Source organism: Callorhinus ursinus, unplaced genomic scaffold, assembly GCF_003265705.2.
Source record: "Callorhinus ursinus isolate GAN/ISIS: 27379988/994484 unplaced genomic scaffold, GSC_fseal_2.0 scaffold88, whole genome shotgun sequence".
Taxonomy (NCBI): domain Eukaryota; kingdom Metazoa; phylum Chordata; class Mammalia; order Carnivora; family Otariidae; genus Callorhinus; species Callorhinus ursinus.
The window spans coordinates 1944977-1960504 of record NW_027397150.1 but is presented as its reverse complement, the minus strand read 5'-3'; the positions used below and the strand labels follow the sequence as shown (position 1 = coordinate 1960504).

Sequence of the window (15528 nt, the reverse complement as noted above, 5' to 3'; positions counted from 1 at the left end):
CTACCCGCGGTCGTTTCGGTTGGCTGCTGGCGGGTGGGCGATGCGCCGGGCGCGTGAGGCGCGGGCGCCGAGCGAGGGTCGGGGCTTCTAGGGCAGCTCCGCGCTGGGGCCGAGAGGCTGAGGCGCCGCGCGGTCATGGGCCCGACCAGGCACTGGGGAGAATGGTTCCTGGGCCTGCGGGTGCCGCCCGCCGGGGTCTTCGGGGTGGCCTTCCTCGCCCGGGTGGCCCTGGTTTTCTACGGGGTCTTCCAGGACCGGACGCTGCTCGTGCGCTACACGGACGTGGACTACCAGGTGTTCACGGACGCCGCGCGCTTCATCGCGCAAGGGCGCTCCCCGTACCTGCGGGCCACCTACCGCTACACGCCGCTGCTGGGCTGGCTGCTCACGCCCAACGTCTACCTGTGTGAGCTCTTCGGGAAGTTTCTGTTCATCAGCTGCGACCTCCTCACCGCTTTCCTCCTCTACCGCCTGCTGCTCCTCCAGGGGCTGGGCCGGCGCCGCGCCTGCGGCTACTGCGTCTTCTGGCTCCTCAACCCCCTCCCCATGGCGGTGTCCAGCCGGGGCAACGCGGACCCGCTGGTGGCGGCGCTGGTGCTGGCGGCGCTGTACCTGCTCGCGAGGAGGCAGGTGGCGTGCGCCGCTGTGGCCTACGGCCTGGCCGTGCACGTGAAGTTGTACCCGGTGACCTACATCCTTCCCATCGCCCTGCACCTGCTCCCGGAGCGCGGCGGCGGCGGCGGCGGCGGCGGCGGCGGCCCGGGCGCCCGCCGGCCCCGCTGCTCCTTCCAGGCGCGTGTGTCCGAATTCCTCAGGAGGCTGTGCAGTCGGGCCGTGCTGCTCTTCGTGGCGGTGGCCGGGCTCACGTTTTCCGCCGTCAGCTTCGGCTTTTACCGCAAATACGGCTGGGAGTTTTTGGAGCACGCCTACCTGTATCACCTGACGAGGCGGGACATCCGGCACAACTTCTCTCCGTACTTCTACATGCTGTACTTGACCGCCGAGAGCCCGTGGAGCCCCTCCCTCGGCGTCGCCGCCTTCCTGCCGCAGGCCGTGTTGCTCTCGGCCGTGTCCTTCGCCTACCACAGAGACCTCGTCTTCTGTTGTTTCCTGCACACGGCCATCTTCGTGACTTTTAACAAAGTCTGCACCTCCCAGTACTTTCTCTGGTACCTCTGCCTGCTGCCCCTTGTGATGCCGCTCGTGAGAATACCTTGGAGACGAGCTGTGGTTCTCCTAATGCTGTGGTTCATAGGGCAGGCCTTATGGCTGGCTCCTGCCTATGTTCTGGAGTTTCAGGGAAAGAACACCTTTCTGTTTATCTGGTTAGCTGGTTTGTTCTTCCTTCTTATCAACTGTTCCATCCTGATTCAAATAATTTCCCATTACAAGGAGGAGCCCCCCGTGGAGAGAATCAAATATGACTAAGAGTACTCCACTTCTTCTGCCACTTTGATTACATTTTGATTGTCCTGAATGGACCAGAAGAGAGCTCTGGAAAACAGTTTTGAACATCCTGTGCGCTCTAGCGAAAATTCAGTTTGGAGCGTAAAACCCTGTTCCAGCGGAAATTAAAACGAATGGTGGCCTTATTTATAAAGGGGACTCAATGACTGCGGTCCACCTCTAGGAAAGCTTAAGACTCTCAGTTATCTGGGACATGATGGGAAGTAAAGGTTACCTGTAGAAAATGGAAAATCTGATGAAACTGTTCAGATGATAAAAGGTTTTTGTAGAAAAATAGAGGCATTTAGTTAGAGACATAAAGTCTAAGTCAGTATTCGGACGAGTTGTACTATGCTACACAGTCCGAAGCTGTCTTTTTATTAACCCCCCGCTTTTTCTTTTTAAAGCTTTCCCAATAGCTGTGAAAACTCACGGAACATTCCTAAAGTACAGCTTTTAGATGTCAAGTGTTAAGTAATACCACTGTGCTTAGGTGGGGAGAGTGCATTCTGTATCAAAAGTGGGGGCTTAGAAAAAGAGTCCAAAGAATTTAAATTGTAATCATGTTTCACGTATTTGTTTTATTACTTAGTTTTTCAGCACTTAGTCTCAGTGGTATTAGACTACCATTTGGTTTTATACAGGAGTAAATTAAAATTCACCCATCTTTAAACTTGAGTCATTACATATTTCAAAATAGCATCTTGCTTTTGATGTTTGAAGTCCACAAACCATTAGGGACATTTTAGTGTTCTCTTATACCTCTTTGTTTTTAATTTTCTGATTGCCTTAAAATATTTTTCATTTAGAATTTAAGGTAATCAAGTGTCGTCTGTGTTGTAAAAATGAAAATTAGTAGATTTTAAGTGATAGAAAACTAAATTGTTAGTAAGACATTTCCCAGCTTAAAAATACCCCACTTAAAAAAATTCCATGGTGGAAATGGAGACCTGTGTGGGAGGCTCTGGAAAGCCTAAGAAGCATCCTAAGTAACCATAAATCTAGACCAGGAAATAGAGGGAGAGAGTGTGGAAATGAGGCCTTGGTGAGCAGATCCATTTCCCTTATTACCATAATGAATATTTCTAGGGAAGAAATGCTTTCTGAGATTTAAATGAGCAACCTAAACAAATTTTTTTTAACATAGCCCATCTAGGCTGGGGACTCCCTAACACTCTAAAATGCAGTAGTAATACAGGAGTTTGACTTTATGATTGTGGTTTTAAAAGATGAGTAATTTATCAACATTGTTCTTTCACAGTAAAAAACAAAAACAACTTCAGAGAAGTAGACTATTTCATACAGGTTCAGGCCAAAAAAGACTTTGAGAATAAGATGTGTATAAGCTGGATGTAAATAAGAATGCTCTTCTGGGCAGCACTTCTTTGATGGATACCTTTTGGAACCTGCCATTAGAAGGGAAGAATGGGTGGTTTTCAGGGGTTGTTGTTAGGTGAAAATAGCAGAGACCATTAATTGTTGAGGACAGTGACCTTTCTTATAGCACCTAGTCTCATATCTCACATTAGTCTTATCTTGAAGGCTCTTTGTAGGTGATTGTTCACTAGTGGCCTCCTAGCCATGACATTCTTACCAGTTTTGGCTTTTTTTTTTCCCATTCTTTTGTAATAAAAAAAGTGCCGAGGCCCAGGAGATGCAGATTCCTGCAAAGTGAATGGAGCTCAGCACTCTCATTAAGGCTTGCTAGCATGTCTCTCTTCATCTTGTATTTGAGGGGCAGTCTTGAAGTTGTGCAGGAGTTCCTGTTACTCCCAAACTTTTCTTTTCAATAATTCCGCACCTTTGATAATCCCCTCCCACATCCAAATCCTTTCACCAAATTGCATCATTTCTTGGTGACTCGACCTAGCCTAGTTTAAGAAGTGGATTTGCTGAAGCACGTTAGCCCAGCTATGGTAGATCAAACTATGGAAACTACGTGACCATGATTTCCAAAAGGTAATGGATTCCTCTTGGATTCCGATGTACGATGGACAGTGTGCATCTGTCCATTTACAGTTCATGACTGAGTGTGGCACGTGAGAACACAGACAGCTTAGGTTCACATTCCAGTGCGCCGTCTTGGGCGAGCTGCTTTTATCTAGACAGACTAGCTTTCTGTCTATGAAATGGGGATGATGCTATAATCCTCAGAGAATTGTTTGCAAGGATTAAGTGAGTTAATACACCGATGCTGGCACCGAACAAGCCATTCCCCATCGCCTCCCCATCTTTACTGTCTGTTCATAAGCATTTAAAGAAGGAGCTACTTTTGGAGTCTAGGGGTAAGCCTTTTCCCCCAGTCTTTTTTTTTTTTTTAAGATTTTATTTGTTTATTTGAGATAGAGTGAGAGCGAGAGAGAGTGAGAGAGCACTGGGGGTGGGGAGGGGGCAGAGGCAGAGGGAGAAGCAGGCTCTCCCCTGAGCGGGGAGCCCGGCACGGGGCTCTGTCCACAACCCTGACATCATGACCTGAACTGAAGGCAGACGCTTAACCGACTGAGTCACCCAGGTGCCCCTTTTCCCCCAATCTAATGGATATATGAAAAGAACCTGGCTTTATACAAAATAATTGTTTAAACTACCAGCCACTATAACTTTGTTCCTTCTAATCTTGATCTGGTTCTTTGAAAAGAGAGTAGTTACCTGTGAAAATGTGCAGAGTTTTCAGATGTCTGATTCCAGCTGGACAACCAGCTAAGCAGTGGAGGTTTGGCTCTCGCCCCTGAGTTAGCACTTCATTCTCTATTGTGTTAAGGACTCATTCAAGGGTTGGCGCTCTGTCGATGGGAGCACATGTCTTCTGCCTGTGTCAGAAGCATCAGAAGAGCATAAGCATTTTTTCAGCGCTGATTCAGGAGAACCATTCATTTAGTAAAAACGAGCATTTGTATTCTTTATCCTGAACAAAACCCAGACTAACAATCTTCCTAGCTGCTCAGACGCACTAATTGTTTTGTCTGCTGTATGAAATGAAATAACACAGTGACTATAAAAATAATCTGGAGCATGGATATTTGAAGCTCAGTTCATTTCTCAAAGGGAAGTTTTAACCTTTGTTCTCTATTTTTAGGCAATTATGTAGAGATCCAGGCCTGTGCCAAGTCCTATAATAGACGAGTAAGACCAGGTCCCTGCTCTTGAAGAGTTAACAGTAAAGACAGAAATATACCCTTTTAAATGCTATGTGAGACCCCGTTAAGTTCCACAGCAGTCCTGAGATTTGTGATGTGGGCAAGTGGAGGGTATCCCTACTCCTGTTTTACGGATAAGAACAATGAAGCTCAGAAACAATGACTTTCCAGGGCCAAACAGCTTGTTAATGGCAAGACTAGATCTCTAATCCTACTATTTTCTATCCTATTTTATTTTGCAAGTCCTTTTTAATTCCACATGCTGACAGGTGACAGTGAAAAACTTCATTTCTTTGCCCAGTGTCGTTCATTTTAGCAAACTACCTAGCACGAGGCCCCGAGTATCTTCCATGTGCTGAGCACCGTTCTGGGTGTTGTGGATGCAGCTCTAAGGGAGGCACTCTCTCCGTGGGGCTTACATTTTCACGGGAGGCCAAGAAGAAGCAAAAACATGATTGTGATGATTGCCGTCAAGGAAAGGAAGACAGGCTAAGGAAGGTGGGAGCCGCTTTCCAGAGAGTGCTTAGAGAAGGCCCCGTGAGGCGGTTTCTGAGCAGAGGCCTGAAGGAAGTGCAGACATGACCTTCCTGTGTTACCAGGGGACGAGCGAACAGCGGGGCAGAGGCCTGCGGTAGGAGCCCGCTTGGCGTGTTTAAGGTACAGCAAGAAGGTGAGCGTAACTGATTGGAGCAAGCAAGGAACAACCAGAGTCTAACGTGCGGTTTCCAGTAGAACAACATGAATGCTAGTGGAAAAATACAATTAACATTAGTATTTTTACTGGCCTGTAATACAATAACTTTGAGCTCAACATGTTTTTTCTGACTTTTAAGCACAGGTGTATTTGTTAAGAAGAGGATAATGTATAATATATACAACTTACATTTGAGCAGTGTTATGAAGTATTTTCACACATTATTTTGAGATTCCTAGGATTTTTTTAAAATCCCATCTTCACAGATGAGAGCCCTAGATTCTCAGATCAGGACGTATGTACTTTGCCCGAGGTCCACGTTAGCATGAGACGGTAGCAGAACCCAGATCTTCTGGAGCCAAATTCACCGCTTGTGCTGCCCGTGTTGTTTAGGTATGGCAAGGTGACCCGACTGGACCGTAGAAGGCAGGCCGTTCAGGAAAGTTTGTCTGACAGATCATTCATTTGTCCACACTTACGAGGTGATTGTGTCCGGCCCTCAGCTGGGCTGGGGGTCCAGGGATGACCAGAGTCCTGGCCTTAAGGAGGCCATTAGACTGAAGTGGGTCCGATACCCCAGCAGCCAACGGAAGCACATCTAGCCCTAAGCCTGCCAGTGCCTCAAGGTGAGGAAATCAAAACTTCAGACCAGCCAGTCACAAACAGCCACGTGGGCTTTCCCAAATAATGCAACAGCTTAGGCGACAGCCAACCAAACACCGTCCTTGCTTCGTGTCCGCCTCTCGGCAGGCTCCCCTGGGTGGAGCGTGCCTCACCTGACGCTGCCCAGCTGGACTTATTTTTTACTCAAGCCCTCAGTGTTTCACATGCCTCAGTTTATCTTTTAGCACTGAGTACTGAGATGTTTGGTGTCTTGCCTGCTCTCCTCCGATACTGGGCAAGCGCTGGGGGCTTTCTCTGAAACTTCCCCGCGTCCCATCACTCGGTGATTCTACTTTTGATAATCCTTAGCTCCCCAGACCTGTTCTCGTCTGGCTCTTGCCTGCATGTCCAGCCTCTCTTCACCTCACCCCACCCCACAGCCGCGCCAAATTATGCCACCCCTTCGTGCCTTTGCAGGTGCCGTTACTCCGGCTAGAACGCTCTTCTCGTCCCCTCGTCTCTCTCCCCAGTTCGTGCTCCGTTGCCGATGCCCCTCATGGAACGTTCTCTGCGGCAGCCCGTCCGCACGCAGCACGGGGCGCGCGCTGCTGTACTCGGCCTTTGTGTGTCCCTGCCGTCTGGACTGTGAGCTCCCCACGAACAGTGACGATTATCCATCGATCCTCTTTCCCTGGGCCCGCCCAGAACCAAGCAAAGATGGACAGGGCTAACCCGGCATTGGGCTGCTGGGCGGGGGCCGGCCACACACACTCCCGGGTTTCCCCGAATTGAGTTGTGCACCAATCTGTCAGGCGGGAGCCGGGGGGAGTGGGCCCCTTTGCACGGTGTCAGTGGTAGCAGCCGTGAAAGGGAAAAGAGCCGTTCCTGGGCGCCTGTCATTTCTAAATGCCAGGAGGATCCACCTAATTTCCTAGGCTAGAATCTTATAATCACCTCTGTCCCTTCTTCTTCCCTCGCTACCCGCCTCCCCATCTAATCGGTCACTAGCTCCTGTCAGTTCTACATCTTGCTGTCCCCGAGCCTCCTGGCATCTCGCCACCTCGTTGCGGATTCTACAGCTCAGGCCCTCATTAGCGCTCGTCTGGAATCAATGGCTCCTGGCTGGGCTTGCTCCCCAGCTCTTCCGCCCTCATTCCTCCTCTCCTTGGTCGTCCCACTGCTTGCCGGAGCAGGTCTGATCCTGTCCCCATCCTGGGGGACTCCGCCTGACCTGCCAGAGAGAGTCCAAGTCTCTTTGCTTCCTCCACCTTGCACCAGCTTCTCCCACTCGCCCTCCCTCTCGCCCACAGGATAACACGGTTTTCCGAGATTCCCGCACCCTTGGCCTTGGCCCTGCTGTTTCTAAACCTGTGTGGTTCTCCCATTTTTCAGGACCCAACTCAGGGGCCCCTTCCTGTGTTAGAAGGCAGGTACAGCGAGTTCGTGGAGAGAGGTTAACGACGAGGAAAAAGAAAGAAAGAGGGCCAGAGTTATAAGATTTGTAAGTAATCTCTACTAATGAACGTGGTCTGTTCCAGTGGCTGGTGCATTTCTCTGTGAGTCTGTTAGCTCCTGGAGGACGAGAGTTGTGTGTTGTGTTTATATCCTTTGCGCGCAGCCCGAGTACTCAGTAAATATTTGTGAAGTAAATGAGGCTGCAGTTGGGAGGGAACGAATGTTTGTTGAGACCCTGTTGTGAACCTATGTGCTTTTCACATATTTCATCCCCAAAACAACTTTCTGAGAGAAATATTCTTTGCTGACAAGAGGCTGAAATCAATAGTGGGTGTTCTCAAGGTCAGAGGCGTGCAAGGGACGGAGTGAGAGTTGGAACCTAAGTCTCTCCGGCTAAAACTTTCCTTGATTGACCGGTTCTTAGCCAGGGGCAGTCTTGTCCCCAGCTGGGGGTACATGTTTAGTTGTTACTGCTGGGAGGGGTCACAGACGTCCAGTGGGCAGAGGCCAGGGGCACCGTGGAGCAGCCCCCCTGCCCAGGACGGCCCCCACAGCAAAGACGCATCTGATCCCAAACGTCAGCGGTGCCCAGATGGAGAAAGCCTGCCCCAGAGTTTGTCGACTCCCCTGAAAAGCGAGTAACCAACCAAAATGAGAGCTTCCATCGGGACACTGACTGGGCTGCAGAGAAGCCTTGGGGGCTTGGGGGCGATCCTGAGCCTTGGGCCCCGGTGGGCAGGAGGGTTCCCTGTCCAGCCCTGACTGGCCCCCGATGCTGCTTTCTCTATTACCTCACACCGTCTGTCTTCTTTCCATCTTCTCCTCGCTTTTTCTTTCCCTCGGCACCCTCCGGTTAACTTGGAGAAGGCACCCAGACCCCCCCCGCGCTTTCAGAGCTCTCTCCTAACCAGAAGGTAGAGTCAGTATATAAGAAGCTACAGGTTTCAAACTGACAATATCCCTCGAATCTGGGAACAAGGCCAGAAATGTCAGCTTCTGAAACTGACAACAAAAAGTGGATGAGATTAATCGCTGTGACAATCTTCCCAGGAAAGAACCCACCTAAGAAATTCTGGGCAAGTCTGCTGCTGATAAGGCTTGGCAGTTTCCTAATCTCCGTCAGGGTCCAAGAATGCCTCCCCTCGAAGGGAAGCACTTAAAACCCACTTATGTGAGATCCACTGTAATCTAGGAAATTTTAAAATGTTTGTCCTGGGGAAGTGGCCTAATCGGGAAGCTTTTAATGACACGTAAGGGTGACTGCCTGTAATTGTTAAGGATGTGTGCGTGTGTGTGTGTGTGTGTGTGTGTGTGTGTGTGTGTGTGTGTGTTTTCTCAGCATCATAAGCTCTAGGAGGAAGGAACCAGCTTTACTTCCTCGGTGGCTCTGGCAGCGAAGCCACGGGCGAGCCATCGATAGCCAGAGAGCATGGGAGTTAATGGTGGCGCGTGTGCATAGGGGCAGAGGGTGGGCACAGAAGTACTGTTCCTAGCGAAGTGATTCTTCACCAGGAAGCTGAGAACAGCTGTTGCATGCAAAATTGTGTGTGTGTGCCCACCCATTTTTTGGTGGAAAGTATCTGTAGCCTTCATCGAAGGGGCCCCTGAGCTCCAAAGAGTGGCCCTGGTGATGGCCCACAGCTCCTGGGCCAATGAGATAGGAAGATAATGCAGGGAAGACAAGGGAGGCGAGTTTTCCTGCCCAGAGAGAGAGGTTTCTCTTCAGCGTTCAGGTTTACTGATGTGCAGACATGAGGCCCCTTCGTGTGTGTGTGCAAGGGTGCAGTGGGGAGACGAGCTGTAAGCAAACATCAGGCAGGACAGAGTCCAGCCTCAAGGAAGCTGGAGAAAAGTTGCACAGGGTCATGGGAGTGCCGGGAGAGAAAGAGAGAGAGAGGGGGAGGGGGGAGAGATAGAGAGGGAGCACGCAAATTGCTCCGTGCCAACATGGATGCTGACTTTAGGTCCCCCGGGGCCTGGGGAGTAAGAGAAGGGTCCTGCGAGGCTTTTTAGGAAGCAGACGAGGCAGGTAGATGGAGTCCTTTGGTTGTTTTCCGAGAAGATCCTTTCAGCTATCAGTTACAGAAACCGACTTTAGCTAGGGGGCTTATTCCAAAAAATACTGGGGCATTCATAAACTCCAAGGAAGAAGCTGAGCGAGGAAGTCTGCAGGGCAAGTAACGGGGCAGCTGGGGGACTTCCCGAGTGACCTCCAGTTCCTGGATCTTTGTGTCTGGGTTTTAGAGCTCCAGGAAGGAAGGTGACTGTGGCGACAGGTCCCAGAGAAGAGGAGACCATCATGATTGGCTGCAGCCATGACCGCTGTTGGCTCGGAGCAGGTGTCCTCTCTTGAAAAGAGTAGGAGACCCGTAGCCAAGTCCTCCGACGGCTGGTCATGCAGCGCGTGCCTTCGATGCATATTCTTAATTCCTTACCGTTTGAAAATCTAATTAATAGGAATGGGGTGAAAGTGGGGTGGGAAAAGTTTCACCCAAAGGAAACAAACGTGCAGGATGAACTTGGAGTCCCCGAAATAGAAAGAAGGCCCATGCGGCTAAGAATAATTTGCAGGACTGGGGAGCAGAGGAAGGGCCTCCATAGACCTCGTGGACCACGGTGAGAAGTTAAGGGGTTTCCTCATGTGCCACAGAAAACCGTCGGAGGGATTCTGGCACATAAATTATGTTAAATAAAATCCCTCTGCCAACCCAGTGGAGAACATGTTCTAGAAAGATCCACCTGGAGGTTACTGCAGTCTTGCAGGTGAGAGGCGATGGTGGCCAGGGTCAGGGAGTCGGCCGCGAGATTCCAGATGTGGGCTCGCCTGGGAGGGTGCCTCCCACCTGAGGGAGTCTGGCTGGACAGCAGCTGGCAGAGCGGAGAGGAAGCGGTCAGTCAGGTCAGAGAAATGCCATTTTGTTTTTAAAGCGTGGGCTCTTAATTTGTAGCTTCGATGTACCACTTAGTTTATTTTGGACCCTTGCATTTTTATTTATGAATCCACCCTCAGATTCATCTAGGAACTGTCACCCTTCCCAGCTCCACGCTTTTCCTTGCCTAAATCATTGGCAGAACCTCTCTAGCTTCTCTGTGTATTTGAGGGGCTGGCAGGAATTCACTGTTAACTGGGCCTGGAAGGAAGGCCAAGTCTGCCAATAAATCTCTCCCTGGGCCTGTAAATATTTGTATAAGGTCCATTAACTGTATTAAGTTGCCATGGATAAACCAGGCACTGACAGGCAGTTCTCATAAGCCACATGAAGAAAACCCACTTTGTGGATTATTTGCAATAAAATTTTAATTTTTCAGAGTGTTCTATTAAAGCCTGCCTAAGCTGTCTTCTGGCACTTTGCATATTTCTGGAGTGGCTCTCTTTACCTGTGTTTAGCATACGACTTGACTTTAAAAGCCGCCCAAGCAAAACCTAAGTAGACAGGTAAGGCTGCAGATTATATACCGTATGTATATTTATACACACACAGCAAACTAAACCATACGAACGATGTCTAGCTCCTCTCAACACAGCTAAGTACAATAATCAATGAGTCTACCTGAGGACCCCAACTTTTTTTATTTTTTTATTTAAAATAAAGTATTCCTCTTTTTTTTTTTTTAAATCAAAACAGCATGTCCCTTATAGACAAACAGAATGTTAAAAAGGAAATTTGGAACACAATAATTCTAAGTGCACCATCCAGAGGTAACCGCTTAGGGAGTATCCTTTCTTATGTCTCTATAGACTGTGTAGTTTCAAGTGGCACTAATTTAAAATTAAACTTAACTTTATTTGTTTTAATTTAAAATAAATTTAATTAAAAATAAGCTTTAAGGGGCACGTGGGTGGCTCAGTCAGTTAAGCGTCCCACTCTTGACGTCAGCTCAGGTCTTGATTTCAGGGTCATGAGTTTAAGCCCCTCCATGCTGGGTGTGGAGCCTACTTTAAAAATAAATAAATAAATAAACTTAAAAAAAAAAAACAACCCTTAGCAACGTATTGTATCTTTCAATAATAAATACTTTTCGGGGCGCCTCACTGGTTGGGTTGGTGGAGAGTCCAGCTCTTGATCTCGGGGTCGTGGGTTTGAGCCCCAGGTTGGGTGTAGAGATTACTTAAAAAAATAAAATCTTTAAAAAAATAAATATTTTTCAAGGCTTTTTCAGACTAAAAATGCCGGGAGTTTTGCAGTGTGAATGTAGGTGCTTGTTACTGATTTGTAAGACCAGTCTCTCTCTCTAAGGGATATTGATCCTATGTGTTTTAAATATTTTTCCTAGTCTGCCAATGACCTTTTATTTTTTGACCCAAAATGGTTAAAAAGTATATATAATCAAGGTCAGTCTTCTCCTTTTCTGATTTCTGTATTTGTTGTTATTTGTAGAAAGGCTTCCCCACCCCAAGATCATATAAATATTTAACTATCTATTTTTTCCAGTGCTTGTTTAGTTTCATTTTTTACATTTAAATCTTTCTTCTGTGGACTTTATTTGGTGTCATGTAAGAGGAAGTAGTTTAATTCAATTTATTTCAAATGATTAGCGACTCAAAAATTAATCAATTTTTTCTCCAAAGTGTATTTCATTTTTTAATTTAAATTCAGTTAATTAACATATAGTGTATAATTAGTTTCAGAGGTAGAGTTTAGTGATTCATCAGCCTTATGATGTGCTCATGACATCCCGTGCCCTCCTTCATGCCCATCACCCCGTGACCCCATCCCCCCACCCCTCCAGCAGCCCTCAGTTTGTTTCCTATGATTTAGAGTCCCTTGTGGTTTGTCTCCCTCTCTGATTTTGTCTTGTTTTATTTTTCCCTTCCTTCCCCTGTGATCCTCTATTTCGTTTTTTACATTCCACATAGGGGTGAGATCATATGATAACTGTCTTTCTCTGATTGAAAAATGAATCAGTTTTTGTCCTGTTTAACATTTGCTTCCATTACATTTTCAGATGGGTTATACAGGAAAGTGCTGATCAGAAGCTGCCCACTGGAGGCCCGTGGTCATATCTAGCTTATGGACACCTTTAGTCCAGACAATTTTTGAATTACTTATCTGCATATAGAAATTAGGAATTTTCATACGGAAAGCTGGTTTTACAAATTCTCTTGAACAATCAGAATAACAAATCTGGGCTCACTTTCCCCCTTGCACAAAATGTGTATCTACTGCCTCGGATCGTCACGGAAGCTCCGTTCACTTTGCCCACTGGAAGGCGTTTGAGGGCACGATCACTACCACGAAGTTTTGTATGTTTATTTTGCAACTGAACATATTACAAGAGCTCTTTAGTACTAATCATGTTTCAGTTAATTTTCTTGATTTTTTAAGGTAATTATGCAAAAAATTATAATTTTGCCTTCTCTTCCAATATATATATTTCCTAATTATTTATTTCTTACCTTATTACACTTGTTTAAAACTTCCTAATAATTTCAAATAATGGTCATGATAGCAGACGTCTTTATATTGCACCAGATTTTAATAGGAATGCCCCTAGCATTTGACGTTTAAGTATGAAGTAAAAGGTGTTCATTCTGTCCAGGATGTATACTTTCGTGGGTCACTGATGTTCTCATTCCTTATTAAAATCAATAAAATATGTTCAGTTTGATCAAATGAATTGCCAGTGTTTGCTGAGAATTTTCTCCGAATTTAATACATTATAATAAGAGATTTTCTAATGCTGAAGCATGTGTGTATTTTTATTACAAATGCTCACAGTGACTGACAAGATGAGCCCTAATAATACACCTCTCACTCAAATTGCCTATTTAAAAGGCAAACAGGAACTTTGCATCTATTTTCATGATTGAGATCCGTCTATTGTAGTCTTCCTCTCTTTCTCTTTGGCACTCTGTCAGGCTGTTTCTTGAAATCCGCTGTGGGTAGTATTCCTCCTGCTGCCCAGGCTTCATCAGTTTTTATGTCAGCTCGTACATTCTTTAAACCTGTGAGAAGTTAATTTTTCATTTATATGTTTCCTTTGTTTTCTGCTTGAGATGTCTGTCTAAATTTTTTTAAAGATTTTATTTGTTTATTTGAGAGAGAGAGAGAGAGAGAGAGAGTGAACACGACCAGGGTGAGGGGCAGAGGGAGAAGCTGACTCCCCGCTGAGCAGGGAGCCCGATGTGGGGCTTGATCCTGGGACTCTGGGATCATGACCCAAGTCGAAGGAAGATGCTTAACCAACTGAGCCCCCCAGGCGCCCTGCAAGTTCCTTCCAATGGCATCCTCTCTACCCCTTCCCCAGATGAACCCACTTTCCCGAATTTCGAGTTAATGTGTCCTCGCTTTTTGCCTCCAGTCTCCCCACTTAGCTATGCATCCTGAAACAAGGCGGTGTCCTGCTTGGAGGTGTCTGACCCCCGCGTGTGTGGAATCACACTGCAGTTTCGGGGCACCCCTTGTGCCCCGCGTGGTGTGTGTGAGGCTCATCCCCTCTCGTGATCTCTGCCCTGTCATTTTCCAGTCCACAAACTTCCTATCTGCTCTGCTGTTGGATGACATTTTTGCCTTTGAGGGGGCAAAGGAGAAACCTGCTCCTTCTCAGGATCAGTAGCCTGTCCGTTTTGTTTTCTACCTGGATGGCTAGAGGACTTTCCTTTTTTTTTATCTTTGACATTCAATCTTTGCTAGAATCTCTCCGGATGAAACTTATTTTATGCAATTTGCCTGGTACTTCTCATCTCGGCCCCTTTACTTCTATATCTGGTAATTTTTTCTGCAGGTTCTAATCCTTGCTGGGGAAGATCTGTTTGTCCAGCCAGAGGATGACAGATGTTCCGTTAGAGTTGATGTGTTTCATTGAAATCTTTTAGTCTCGGCAGAGGAAACAAGTTTCTGTTTTCCTGACTTCCACGGCCTTAGATACGTCATGGTCTGTGAGGGTAAGAGCGGGTGGCCACGGGCGGGCAGTCCCGCCCCCGGCCCCAGGGCTCCCGTGTGGCAGCGCCCTCCACGCCCTAGAGGCTTCGAGGCTCACTCGGGCCTGGTTGGGGTCACACAGGCCTGGAGGGTTTGTCGTCTGTGCCATGGGTCATTTCATCTTGCGAAGGGAGAGTGTTAAACGCACCCACTTGGATGGTCGTGTTGGACGGGAAACACGGCCCCTGTCCCCCGTGCTGACTCTCACGCTGACTCGTGGACCTTCGGGGTGTCTGTGAGGCCTCTCAGAGCCGGTGTGGAGGGCAGGGGTGGGCAGGCAGCTTTGTTTTCTGACCCACACCCTGAGAAAGAGCCTATTTAGCCGGTTAGGGGGAGCCCGTCTGAAGGCGGCCCGGGGTTTGCAGACACCCGGGAGGTAAGCGTTTCTTCCCAATGTTGAATTAGACGTCTTTCCTCTTGGTTTCTGGACAGCACACGGGAGGCTGACCGTCTGCCAAGGGTATTGTGGGCGGGGGGTCGGACGGTGTCCTTCGTACCCTTCCCGTCCAGAAATGCTGTCACTGGTGTTTTGTTTGGCTGCCAAGGGGAGTCCATCTCTCCAATCCTGGAGTCCTGATGTTCAGTGCCGGCTCGTTCCATGTCACGGATGGTTTTGTCATCGGGCTTTGAAGGATGGGGCTGTCTTGTGATCACAGAGATATTTTTATTGTCTTAGGGCCTAACAAATCAGAGATGCCTTCCCTTCGGGGGCCCTCCAGTCACAGCCCACTTTATGGGCCTGAAGTCCCCCTAACACCCGTCATGCTGTGATGACTTCCCCTTCGTCCTGGGAAACGCACGGGGGGAGCACACCGTGGCTTTGTTTATTGTTCCTAAGTACAGTGCATTAAAATTTGTATGCACCTTTCCAAGAGAAGATAAATCATACATACTACGAGAAGGGGTGGAAGCACAGTGATCGTGACATTTCTGAGGGAAGGGTTCTTTGTTTTCCGCTTGCTGCATGAAGTGTCTAGCAGGGCAGGCAGGCCTGTCCATTCAGCTCGTCTCGGATGTTGAGTTATGATCAGGAGTCTCCAGCTTGCAGCTCCCGCGACCACGAAGATAATTCAAGGGTGAGAACCCTTCCCCGTTGTGCCTGTGGGGCTTGGCAGGAAGGGCAGGGCATCTCCAGCCAAGATCTGGAAACCACGCATATAGCCATTGATTCCTGGAGGGAAAAAAAGGGGAGGGTAAAATAACTCTTTGATTCTTTCATGCCTGTTGGAGTCTTGAGAATCTCTTGTCTTTGACTTTAGTACCAGGCAGGTGG

General features: G+C 47.9%; 1 protein-coding gene across 1 annotated transcript; it reads left to right on the top strand.

The window, feature by feature from the left end:
• Positions 1-2119, top strand: PIGM (phosphatidylinositol glycan anchor biosynthesis class M). Its single transcript, XM_025860710.2, has one exon. The coding sequence runs from the start codon at positions 136-138 to the stop codon at positions 1426-1428; it is 1293 nt and encodes a 430-aa protein (XP_025716495.1). The 5' UTR covers positions 1-135; the 3' UTR covers positions 1429-2119.
• The last annotated feature ends 13409 nt before the right edge of the window (positions 2120-15528 follow it).

What these genes read in the sequence shown, in the direction of transcription:
- PIGM (XM_025860710.2), top strand. Translation starts at nt 136, where the DNA reads ATGGGCCCGACCAGGCACTGGGGAGAATGGTTCCTGGGCCTGCGGGTG.